The 13,650-nt window shown below is 38.8% G+C and overlaps 1 protein-coding gene across 1 annotated transcript; it reads left to right on the forward strand.

The window, feature by feature from the left end:
* Positions 1–6,298: 6,298 nt before the first annotated feature.
* On the forward strand, positions 6,299–7,261 carry LOC109215553 (ATP-dependent DNA helicase PIF2-like). Its single transcript, XM_019379637.1, has one exon. It carries the CDS (start codon positions 6,299–6,301, stop codon positions 7,259–7,261), a length of 963 nt encoding a protein of 320 aa, XP_019235182.1.
* The last annotated feature ends 6,389 nt before the right edge of the window (positions 7,262–13,650 follow it).

Below are 13,650 nucleotides of genomic sequence, written 5' to 3' on the forward strand. Positions count from 1 at the left end.
TGATCTGTTGCTATTGAGCATGGTAGATTTTGATGTTATTTTGGGCATGGACTGGTTATCTCCGTGTCATGCTATTCTAGACTGTCATGCTAAGATAGTCACTCTGGCTATACTGGGTGTACCGAAGATCGAGTGGCGTGGTATGACTGACTATGTTCCTAGTAGGGTGATCTCATTCCTAAAGGCCCAGCATATGGTTGGGAAGGGTTGTCTTTCGTATTTGGCATATGTGAGGGATGTGGGAGCCGAGACTCCTAGCATTGATTCTGTCCCGGTTGTGAGGGAGTTTCCAGATGTGTTTCCTATAGACTTGCCGGGCATGCCGCCGGACAGGGACATTGATATTGGTATTGACCTGGTGCCGGGCACTCAGCCCATTTCCATTCCACCATATCGTATGGCACCAGCAGAGCTGAAAGAATTAAAGGATCAGCTTCAGGAACTCCTAGATAAGGGGTTTATTCGGCCTAGTGTGTCACCGTGGGGTGCACCGGTTCTGTTTGTGAAAGAGAAAGATGGTACCATGAGAATGTGCATTGACTACAGGCAATTGAACAAAGTAACAGTAAAGAACAAGTACCCCCTGCCTCGTATTGATGATTTATTTGACCAGCTTCAGGGAGCGAGGGTGTTATCCAAGATTGACCTCCGTTCGGTCTATCACCAGTTGAAGATCAGGGATTCGGATATTATGAAGACTGCTTTCAGGACTAGATATGGGCACTATGAGTTTCTTGTTATGTCCTTTGGGCTGACTAATGCCCCAGCAGCGTTCATGCATTTGATGAACAGTGTGTTTCGGCCGTATCTGGATTCGTTCGTCATTGTTTTTATTGATGATATTCTGGTGTACTCGCGTAGTCAGGAGGATCACGCGCAACATTTGCGAGTTGTATTGCAGAGATTGAGGGAGGAGAAGCTTTATGCAAAGTTCTCCAAGTGTGGGTTTTGGCTCAGTTCAGTGGCTTTCTTAGGGCATGTGGTGTCCAGCGAGGGTATTCAGGTCGACCTGAAGAAGATAGAGGCGGTGCAGAGTTGTCCTAGACCGACCTCAGCCACAGAGATTCGTAGTTTCCTTGGGTTGGCAGGTTATTATCGCCGATTTGTTCAGGGATTTTCCTCTATTGCATTGCCCTTGACCAAGTTGACTCAGAAGGGTGCTCCATTTGTATGGTCGGACGAGTGCGAGGAGAGCTTTCAGAAGCTCAAGACAGCTTTGACCACGGCTCCAGTGTTGGTTTTGCCATCAACTTCAGGTTCCTATACTGTATGTTGTGATGCTTCGAGAGTTGGGATTGGATGTGTATTGATGCAGGAGGGTAGAGTTATTGCATATGCTTCTCGCCAGTTGAAGCCCCACGAGAAGAACTACCCTGTACATGACTTGGAGTTGGCTGCTATAGTTCATGCTTTGAAGATTTGGAGGCACTACTTGTATGGCGTATCTTGCGAGGTATTCACTGATCATCGCAGTCTTCAGCATCTATTCAAGCAAAAGGATCTTAATTTGAGGCAGCGGAGGTGGCTAGAGTTACTCAAGGATTATGATATTACCATTCTGTATCACCCGGGGAAGGCCAATGTAGTGGCCGATGCTTTGAGCCGAAAGGCGGTTAGTATGGGGAGTTTGGCGTACATTCCAGTTGGGGAGAGACCCTTTGCAGTTGACGTTCAAGATTTTGCCAATCAGATGGTGAGATTAGATATTTCGGAGCCTAGTCGGGTTTTGGCTTGTGTGGTTTCTCGGTCTTCCTTGTATGATCGCATCAGAGAGCGCCAGTATGATGATCCTCATTTGCTTGTCCTTAAGGACAGGGTTCAGCATGATGATGCCAGGGATGTGACCATTGATGATGATGGCGTGTTGATGATGCAGGGCCAGATTTGTGTGCCCAATGTGGATGGGCTTCGGGAGTTGATATTGGAGGTGGCCCACAGCTCGCGGTATTCCATTCATCTGGGTGCCGCGAAGATGTATCAGGATTTGAGGCAGCATTATTGGTGGAGGAGGATGAAGAAGGATATTGTAGGGTTTGTGGCTCGGTGTCTCAACTGTCAGCAGATAAAGTGCGAGCATCAAAGGTCGGGCGGTGTGCTTCAGCGGATGATTATTCCAGAGTGGAAGTGGGAGAGGATTACTATGGATTTTGTGAGTGGTCTCCCTCGGACTTTGAAGAAGTTCGATTCGATTTGGATGATTATGGATCGGCTGACCAAGTCCGCGCACTTCATTCCAGTATGTACTACTTATTCTTCGGAGCGGCTGGCAGGGATCTTTATCTGGGAGATTGTCCGATTGCATGGAGTTCCAGTGTCTATTATCTCATATAGGGGTACTGAGTTCACTTCTCAGTTCTGGAGGACCTTTCAGCGGGAGTTGGGTACACAGGTGGAGTTGAGCACAACGTTTCATCCTCAGACGGACGGGCAGTCCGAGCGTACTATTCAGATATTGGAGGATATGTTGCGTGCCTGTGTTATTGATTTTGGAGGTTCTTGGGATGCGTTTTTGCCGCTTGCAGAGTTTGCCTACAACAACTGTTATCAATCGAGTATTCAAATGGCTCCGTATGAGGCGTTGTATGGGAGGCGGTGTAGGTCTCCTGTTGGTTGGTTCGAGCCTAGTGAGGCTAGGCTATTGGGGACAGAGATGGTTCAGGATGCCTTAGAGAAGGTGAAGCTGATTCAGGAGAGGCTTCGTACAGCACAATCGCGTCAGAAGAGTTATGCGGATCGGAAGGTTCGAGATGTGTCTTATATGGTTGGTGAGAAGGTCTTGCTGAAGGTTCCACCCATGAAGGGTGTTATGCGGTTTGGGAAGAAAGGGAAGCTGAGTCCGCGGTTTAATGGGCCTTTTGAGGTACTTAGGAGGATTGGGGAGGTGGCTTATGAGCTTGCTATGCCACCCAGCTTGTCAGGCGTGCATCCGGTATTTCACGTTTCTATGCTCCGGAAGTATGTTGGGGACCCGTCTCATGTATTGGATTTCAGCACTGTTCAGTTGGATGATTATTTGACCTATGATGTGGAGCCAGTGGCTATTTTGGGTCGTCAGGTTCGAAAGTTGAGATCAAAGGATATAGCTTCGGTGAAGGTGCAGTGGAGAGGTCGACCCATGGAGGAGGCTACTTGAGAGACCGAGCGGGAGATGCGGAGTAGATATCCTCACCTGTTTGAGACTTCAGGTATGTTTCTTGACTCGCTCGAGGCGAGCGTTTGTTTTAGTTGGGGAGGATGTGACGACCCGGCCCGTCGTCACGTGAGTTACCGCCCCGTTTCCCCCATTTTCTGCTTCCTCATGTTTTATTATAAGAGTCTTGAGTGAACGAGTCGATTTGGATTGGTTTTGGATGGAAATGAGACACATAGTCTCTTTAAGGAAGGTTTGTATTCAAAAAGTCAACCGGATGTTGACTTGTGAGTTAGAGGGCTCGGATGGGATTTTCGGTGATTTGGTCAGCTTCGCGGGATGATTTGCAACTTAGGAGTGTGATCGGAATTGATTTTGGAGGTCCGGTGTAGAATTAGGCTTGAATTGGCGAAGTTAGTATTTTGGCGAATTCCGGTTGATGGGTGAGATTTTGATCCGAGGGTCAGAATGGAATTCCGAGAGTTGCTGTAGCTTCGCTAGGTGATTTTGGATGTGTGTGCAAAATTTCAGGTCATTCGGAGGTGTTTTGGTTGCGTTTTTGATCAAATGCGTGTTTCGAAAGTTTTTGAGAAACTTAGGCTTGAATCCGGTGAGAATTGATGATTTTAGCGTTGTTAGATGTGTTTTGATGATTGGAACAAGTTTGAATGATGTTTTAGGATGTGTTGGTGCATTTGGTTGAGGTCCCAGGGGCCTCGGGGTGATTTCGGATGGTCAATCGGACCAATTTTGGCCTTTGAGGATTGCAGGTTTTTCCAACTATGTGTTGTAGAGAATTAACCCTTCGCGTTCGCGTAAAGGTCACGCGTTCGCGAAGAAGGATCTTGGGAGGCAGGTGAATTACTCTTCGCGTTCGCGATATGTGAGTCCGCGTTCGCGGAGGGGTAGCTGTGTGTGCACCGCGTTCGCGAGGCACTAGCCGCGAACGCGTATAAGGAATTGAGGCTTAGGGGTTCTTTTGCCTTCGCGTTCGCATGCATGAAGTCGCGTTCGCGTAGGTGCCTTTTGAGGAAGCTTGCGTTCGCGTGGCATGGGTCGCGTCCGCATAGGGCATTTTCGGCAGATGGAAAAATTGGAGCTTCGCGAACGCGAGATAACCCTCGCGTTCGCATAGAGGAAAAGGTCACCTGGGCAGAAGGGTTTTAAAATATTTCATCCGCGAGCCTAAGTCATTTTTCCTCCATTGTTGAACATTTTGAGAGCTCTTTGGGAGAAATTGAAGAGGGATTCGAAGAGGATTGGTTGGAGGTAAGTTTTATGAACTAAAAACGGGGTATTATTGTGAAATTAACCTAGAAATTCATGGGAATTTAACCAAAAATGGAAGAGCTAGGGCTTGGGAATTTGGTATTTCAAAATGGAATTTGAGGGGTCAAATGGACTCCGATTTTGGTAAATTTGATATGGACAGACTCGTGGCGAGATAAGGAATCCGGTAATGTTAATTTTCTGATTTTTCGAGAAGTGGGCCCGGGGCTCTGGTTTTGCCAACTTCGTGAATTTCGATATTTTTCGAGTCTTTTCGATTGGGTTATATTCCCTTAGCCTATTGTAACGTATTCGTTGTGGTTTTGGCCAGATTCGACGTGCGAGGAGGTTGATTTGTGAGGCAAGGGCATAGCGAGCTAGGATTTTTGGCCGGCTTGAGGTGAGTAATGGTTATGAATGATGTCCTGAGGGTTTGAAACCCCGGATTTGCACAACGTAGTGCTATGTTGAGGTGAGACACACGCTGCAAGATGAGCGTGGGGTCCATTACTGTTGGGGATTTGGACCTGGTCCATCCCGATTGATGATTCTACTGTTTTTTGACTGAGACTTAAATTATATCATTATAGTTTGGGCTAGTTGCCATGTTTAGGGCCTTGTGCCGACCTGTAGAACCCTTAGGGGTAATTGTACATGATTGACCTCACTTTACTCGTTAAAAATCATACCCTCAGTCATGTTTCTAATTGTTTAATCTAATATGAACCGGCTTTGGAATAACTAGACCAAAAGGAGAGTAATATGTGGGCTGGGATCCCTATCTTATCTTAGTATGCCCGAGAGGCTAAGTTTATAGTGACTGAGAGGGGTTGAGAACCCCATAGTGAGGGTATTTGATATGTTATGCATCGGGCGGCACGCCGCAGCAGTATATATTTATATGGATCGGGCTGCGTGCCGTAGCAGTATATTATTGGATCGGGCTGCGCGCCACAACAGCACATTCATATGGATCGGACTGCACGCCGCAGTAGTATAGCGCTTGGGCTGTAGGAGCCCCTTCGGAGTCCGCACAACCCCAGTGAGCGCAGTCGACTATTATCATTGGATCGGGCTGCACGTCGCAGTAGTGTATATATATACATATATGGATCGGGCTGCACGCCGCAGCAGTATACTATATGGGTGGGGCTGCACGCCACAGTGGTATAATTATGATTTCGGTTATCGTGAGGAGTAAATGAGTTGAGCACTGGCTTAAAGGATTTTTACCTGACTTCTTCATTTAGTTGCCATTTAAATGTTCTTACTGCTTTGATATAGAACTGCTTAGTGTTTTTACGAGATTTCTTTCCGTCAGTCATTATTTATTGCTATTACTCACTGAGTCGGAGTACTCACTTTACTCCCTGCACCATGTGTGCAGATACAGGTATTCCGGAGGCGTAGATTGAGCCATTTCTGCTATTCAGATCTCACCGGAGTCATCGAGGTAGCTGCATGGCGTTCGCAGACCCGATTTCTCCCTCTATCCTCTTTACTTTCAGCATTTTAGACTATCTTTTGTTTAGGCTGTTCCCCAGACTTGTATTAGAGGCTCTTGACTCGTGACACCAGATCGGTGGGATTTGTAGTGATATTTTCTTAATTTCCGCACACTTTTATCTTTTGTTACAGATTTATAATCATGTTAATTTTGGTTTTTAAACCCTATTAATTGGTAATGAACTCTATATGAGGGATTGAGAGTGTTGAATTGGTCGGGCTTGCCTAGCACTGTGTTGGGCGCCATCACGACCAGGTTAGGGTCGTGACATAAAGCCATCCGCAGCTGCAAAAGAAGCTAAAGATGTTCATTTCGAAAGAAATATCGTTGTTAGCGAAGAAGATTTAATGTTAGAAAACAAATTAAACATTGATCAAAGAAGAGCTTACGATATGATTCTTGACAGAATATTTTCAAATAGACCAGGGGCATTCTTTATTGATGGCCCCGGTAGAACTGGTAAAAGCTTTTTATATCGTGCTTTATTAGCTACTGTGAGGCACAAGGGATTTATAGCTTTAGCAACTACAAGTTCCGGTGTTGCAGCTTCACTACTTCCTGGAGGTCGAACTGCTCATTCGCGCTTTAAAATTCCTATTGATGTTAATGAGAATTTCAGCTGCAATATTAGTAAGCAAAGTTCATTAGCATCTTTAATACGAGATGCAAAACTAATTGTATGGGATGAAATTTCAATGGCAAAAATGGAAATGGTAGAAGCATTCGATTTGCTTTTAAGAGATCTCATAGAAACTAATATAATATTTGGTGAAAAGGTAGTTGTCTTCAGTGGTGATTTTAGACAAACTCTTCCCATAGTTCGTAGTGGAAAAAAGGAAGATTTTATTCGTGAAAGTTTACTGTGCTCTGAAATTTGGAATCAACTTGAAAAATTACAACTATCAGAGAATATGCGTGCGAAAACGGATTCTGCTTTTTGTGAATATTTAATGAGAATTGGTGATGGAAAAGGAAGACAAAATGCCTATGAAAAAATTCAAATGCCTCATTCTCTCATTATTCCTTTTACTTCTGAAAAAGAATCATTGAATATGCTCTTCCGAGTTACATATCCTGATTTATACAAATGTCATTCAAATGTTTCTTTTATTACTTCTCGTGCTATTCTAACAACCAAAAATGATTTCGTTGATGAAATAAATGACATGCTTCTTGCTCAATTTCCAACCACCGAAAAAGTTTACATTGCTACTGATGAGACAATTGATCCAAAAGATCAGAGTGAGTATGAAGATTTTTTGCACACTTTAAGTCCTGCTGGCTTGCCTCCTTACAAATTATCTTTGAAAAAAAAATTGGCCGATTATGTTATTAAGAAATATGAATCCCAGTGAAGGTTTATGCAATGGAACACGATTAATATGTAATGATTTTAAAACTCATGTCATTAGTGCAACAATATCTAGCGGCGATTTTAAAAATACACATGTATTTATTCCGCGAATGCCACTCATGACATCAGAAGATGAGAAATTACCTCTCCCTTTTAAACGAACACAATTTTCAGTTCGATTATGTTTCTCCATGACAATAAACAAAGCTCAAGGTCAAACATTAGATTTTGTGGGTATCTATTTGCGCGAACCTGTCTTTTCTCATGGTCAATTGTATGTTGCTTTATCAAGAGCCAAAAGTTCTAATTGTGTGAAAGTATTAACTAAACCACCTACAGCTGACGATGATGATGATCACTCTACATACAATATAGTCTATGATGAAATTATTAAAAAAGCTTTTTCCTGACCATATGCTATAATTTCTTATGGTAAATCTAATTATAACTTGATTTTGTTCTATATTCTTTCATTTATATTAAACTATGTCTATTTTTATTGTTAATGTATACTGTTATACTAATATCAATATATTGTAATTACAGGTTAATTCCACTATGGGTGAAAGGTTAACTATCAACATGATCACTCCCAATACAGAAGAATGGACTTGTAAGATCCAAGTAATTGATAAAGGTCGTCCCAAAGACAACAAAGAGAAAACCAAAAAATATCAACTCATGACTCTACAGGATGAAGAGGTATTCTTTTTTAAATTCACAAATTTGCCAACAATAATTGAATTAGTCCATTTTTTGCTCATATACTAGAGATTGCTCATATTAAAATTTGATATATTTTGCTGGTGTAATTTTTCCCAATTTATTTGAATATGATTAAAATCTAATTGTATCTTATTTTCTTACAGGAAAATCAAGTTCAGGCCATCATGTTCAATGCTGATATAACGCATTTTGAAGATCTATTTAATCCTTTCCGCACTTACTTGGTGTCGGTTGCACAGCTGAAGGAGTCATCTTATTTATATTGAATTCCGCTCAACAAATTCACTTGGACAATCTATAGAAGTACCATTGATGAGCCAATTGAAAAGGTCACTCCTCCTGAGGATCCATTACCTTCGCCAACACGCCTAACTATCACGGCATTTGACACTTTCGAGTATCAACCTAAAGAATCTGAATTTGGTATTTAAAGATTTAATTATCTATATTTGTGCATATACAATCCATTTATTATATCTTCTCAAAAAACTTTTTAGTATTATGACACAATGATTTTCATAATATATTAACATTTGTTTTTTTTTGGTTTAACGCAAGATGTCCTTGCTATTGTGATTAATGGCGGCCCTTCAACATATGCTGCAAATGGAAGAAGAATTCAAGAATTTATCATTATGGATAAGCAGTAAGGATATACCTCCTCCTATTCCTTTCCTCCGTTTCTTTTGTTGTTCCTTATCTTCCTTCACCTCTTCCTCCTCCTCTTCAACCACCTCTTATTTTTTGGCTGTAGCTACTGGTTTTCTCTTTTTGTGGCGAAAAAAGATTGTATGTTTCTACGGCTTTGGAATAACTAGACCAATATGGTTCTTGTTAAATCAAGCACACATAGAAACTAAAACTTCTTGTTAAATCAAGCACACATAGAAACTAAAACTTCAGGCTAAAACTCAGGATAGTGGCTTTATTAGGATTCTTGAAAATGCAATGTGTGAAAAAGAACATTTTAGCCATTAGGTTGTAACTTCGTGCATTACTTTAACCAGATTAAAGGTGTAACTTTCATTTTATATTTTTATAGTGCCAAAATTTTTGTTAGGGAAACATGGCTTCCTTTTATTGAAATATGTGGGCATCCTTTTTTGGTCTAAGCTAGATATAATTTATTGTTCACAATTTCATATTAACCTCCTAAGCTTAAAGTATATGTAATGTAACTTGGATGCTTGATTTATGTGATTGCAAAGTAAAATATTTTGTTCTTTGTTTCCCTAAGAACTTGACTTCTTTTGTTTTTGCAACTTAAATATTTGGGAGAATTCATTTATGTGGCAAGTATTTTACTTTTTCAGTTTTTGTATCTTTTGAATTTACATTATTTGTAAATAAATAATGTCTTACATTTGAGGTTTATTTTACCGTCCAAGTTCACATTTAGCTATTACTTTTTGTTACGTTTACTTGACTTCCTTGCTACAAGAGTATGTTGCCTGAAAGTAATGATGAATTATATCAGGATATAAATCATCAATATTATGAATTGTTGTCATCTTATGCTCATTTCATATTTCTTCTATATGCTTCAAGTTTGGTCTTGTGAATCATTTTACAAGTTCCCACGGGAGAGCCTGGTAGCAAATATTGTATTTTCTTCATGTGACTTCAATATAGTATTTGAACATCTTCTATTCATTGTTTACAGGAAAAAAACAACAAAATTCACACTCTAGGAAGATTTCATTGAACTTTATGGGAATAAACTTTTGAAACAACTGAATGAATTCCCAGTTAATCTTGCTAGAAAAATTGGTAGATCATCATCAAGTATTAGTACTTACATGATTTTACCTTTTTCCTTTTCAAATATCAAACAATGAAATCAAATCTTAATATTTGAATGCATGTAGGATCATCGAACAAATTCAGTGGGCTGTCAAACAAATTTAGTACAACAATCTATTTCAATCCTCCTTACCCACAAGCTGTTGAGTTGAAGTCATGGTATTATGCATGTATTTCTTTGTGAATTACGCATCTGTAGAACCATATTGTTGATATAATGCATTAATATATACAAGAACAATTTTTTTAGATTTTATCTACCTTGTAGGGCCAAAACAATTGAACCAATGCTTAATGCATACAAGATAAAGAGTACATCTTCCACAGGCTCTGTCATGGTGGTTCCTTTTGAGGATGAAATCATAGCTATTTCCAATATCCAAGCGCAACCTCAAGTAAGAACAAGATAAATTTATATTATTCTATCAAAAATTATTATTTTTTTTGTAGTCACAAAAAAAAATGTGGCATTCTTGAATTATATAGGGACAAGTATTTTATGTCACAGCTGAACTTTGTCTACCAAATGAGAACCAATGATTTTGTGTGTTAGCTTGTTCTGGCTGTAAGCAATTGTTCACGAGATCTTTCTCTCGGAGGACAATTTATTGTACAAACTGTCAACGATCCGCTCATCTAATTCCAAGGTATAAGTGTTACTAGATTCTTCTATATGACTAGTTTTCTACTATATAGAAATGAGAAGTTGATCGACCAAGGGTAAATTTGTCATTAAACCTCTCATCTAATTGTTTTAAAAAAAAATATTATTTTATCTACACTATCTAGACTTTTTCCGTACAAAACCTTGCATCCATCAAAAAAAAACCTAACACCCTATACTTTTCCAGTCATTTTCATCTACTCTGCTCAGTCACTTTCATCTCCTTAGACATCTATAAGTCACTTCATCTCCTTTACTTTGATTCATCTCGCTTGGTAAATTATTTCCTCATCTTCTTTCCTATCTCTTTTCAAAATTTCGAATTTCATGCTGAAATTTTTTGTAGGTTCCATTATTGTTCATTCAAACTTCTATCAAGAATTATTGTGATCAGTTTTTTTTCATCTACTTTGAATGTTCTAGTTTCAGATCTGAATGTCTCCTACTTTTTTCCCCCAAGAACTAAATTTATTAATTTCTTTCATCTACTTTGGTAGTTCCAATTTCAGATCCGATTTTTCATCTACTCAATGTAAAAATCGATAGTTGCTACTTGTTAAAGGGTATCAATAATTTAGGCTCTCTTTTGTCCCACTTTTCACTTTGGATTTTTAGGGTAGAACTTTTTTACCTAAAGAAGATGTGATAATTACTATGGCTAATAAAAGCAATTGAGTAGTAAGTCATTCATCAAAGTCTTGTGCTTTCTAACTATTTTAATAAAATATGAAGTACAAAAAAAGGAGGAGAAAAAATTAAGGTAGGTTAATTATTGATTGGACGGAATGCCTTTTGATTTGGTTAAACGTCGGAAATTGCAGAAGAAAGAGATATTTTATTTTTTCTATATTTTCCCCTCTTTTTAGCCTTTAGATTCTTTAGCCTATAAGAAAATATATCAGATAGATTTTGATACCAAGTAAGGTGCTGGTACACAATCTCCCTTTCATTAAATCTCTGTATGTGTATATTTGTTTTTGGCTACTACCCGTTTTGATTTGCTTATATTGCGATCTTACAGACTTAAACTACATTATCCTTTTTAATTTTGTTTTCTGGTTGTTTCGTTCTGAGTTTTCAAACGAGTGCTGAGGGGTATGTTTGAAGAAGTGTCCTGTATGTGTGTTTTTTCATAAGGGCTGATCTATGTGCATAGAAAGATTAGGCTTTTATGAAAGATTTGATTTTCTTGTCTTTTAAGAATTTTATTAGTGGTACTAAGCTATCTACATATTGTTTCTTTTATTGGCTGCTTTTATTGATCTTGAGTAGTCATTTCTATTTAGCTGTTCTCCATTTCATGTTTAACTTTGTAAGAGTATAAATGAAGAGATATTATATTTCTGTGAAAATTCACAGTGTCAATTCAATTAAATTGAGACACAATTGTTATTAAGTGAACTTTAACTTTGTGCTGGTCTGTTTAATTCTTGATATACCTTCCTTCTCTCTCTCTCTCTCTCTCTCTCTCTCTCTATATATATAATATATATATTATATATATATATATATATTATATATATATATATATATAAGTTTTCTAGCTGTAACTTTGTGTATGAGAGCTATTCTTTTTCTCATAAGGAAGAATGGACAAGTTTAAGGTATGAATACTTTTTGTAGTCACAATCTTACACTGTTATTGGGATAACTTAAACTGTGGCCTTAAAATGGACTGCAATTATGGGAAGTAGGATAAGAAAGAATTAGACCAAACATTTATCCCTTTTTGGTTGCAATAATGGTAATGGGTTAAGGCAGTGAATTTTGATTTATAATGCTTCGTTTGCTTCTATTTCTGTAATTAAAACACAAACCTTTACCCTTTTATTCAGTGATATTTAATTAGTAAAACTCAAAATTTGGTAAAATTCGTTTGTAATGCTGTGTTTGCTCAGCTGTGATATTATTGTTCGTTGTGATTTTTGCACAGTTTATGTGATTTTTATAAAGAGAGTAATAGTGGAAAAACAATAGAGAGCAATTTTAAATATGATATAAAGAACTTCCACACAACTCTTGAGCAATCTCCTCAAAAGTTGATTCTTAGAAACAAAACATTTAGAAAAAGAGGACAGCTAATACTTAAGTCTTTTAGGATAGCAGGAGTTTCCAACAAACAAATATGCGGGCATTCAAATACCAAGCATCAATAAAAAATTTAGTGTTGCAAAACAAGAAACACTAAACCTGCATGGATAAATTGTTGTCTCCTACGTAAAATTTAATAACAATGGCCATGTCATTTAATTATTTGACACCACAACGCTACTTTTAAATATTATTGATACTTGTAATTTAAATATTATCTATCTTTTTCTGTTTGTGGTTGCCTATTATTGATACTTTTCTTATTTGTTTTATTTTCCTTATAGGACTGACTCTCTGTTGTGATATGTCACGACCCGGATTTTCCTACCATCGGGATCGTGATGGTGCTACCGTGGTAGCTAGGCAAGCAACTTATTTACCTTTCATTAATAAATAATCTGTTAAAATCCTATAGCATCAACAAGTAATATGGAATTTAGTAATAATAATAATAATAGCGGAAGTGCTTATTTATAAGTCTGAATCAAAACGCGGAATAGTCAACAATAGCCTCTACCCAAGATTTGGTGTCAACATTAACTTCACGAACTGCTACGAATTTACTAAATACAAAGGTCTGAAAGAACATATAAGCTGTCTGTCTCGAAAAACAATGAGGCAACAGTCTAAAGAGAACATAAGGAAGAGACGCCGGGCCTACGGACGCCTGCAAGGCTACTTCAGTCTCGTGTAAATTGAAATCCTGCTCCGTACTACTGCTGTTGTTGCTCCTCAACCTGGACCTATGCAAATGCACAGAAGTGTAGCATCAGCACAACCGACCCCAATGTGCTGGTAAGTGTCTAGCCTAACCCGGCGAAGTAGTGACGAGGCTAGACTGGACACCACATAAACCTGTGCAGTTATAAATATATACGAAAATCGAATACAAAGCAATTAACAATATGGGAGGGGGAAACATGCTATGGGGAGATACAATATTACACAGTAACCCAGGAAAATAAACTAAAGCAACTTAGATCCACCATAAACAAGGAATTAAATACTCAATATAAACACAGGGCATCAAATAACTGTTGCGGGTGCAACCCCTCCATAAATTATCATTGTTGCGGCGTCACCCGCTCCAAAATACCACTGTTGCG

The sequence above is a fragment of the Nicotiana attenuata genome, unplaced genomic scaffold (assembly GCF_001879085.1).
Source record: "Nicotiana attenuata strain UT unplaced genomic scaffold, NIATTr2, whole genome shotgun sequence".
Lineage (NCBI taxonomy): Eukaryota > Viridiplantae > Streptophyta > Magnoliopsida > Solanales > Solanaceae > Nicotiana > Nicotiana attenuata.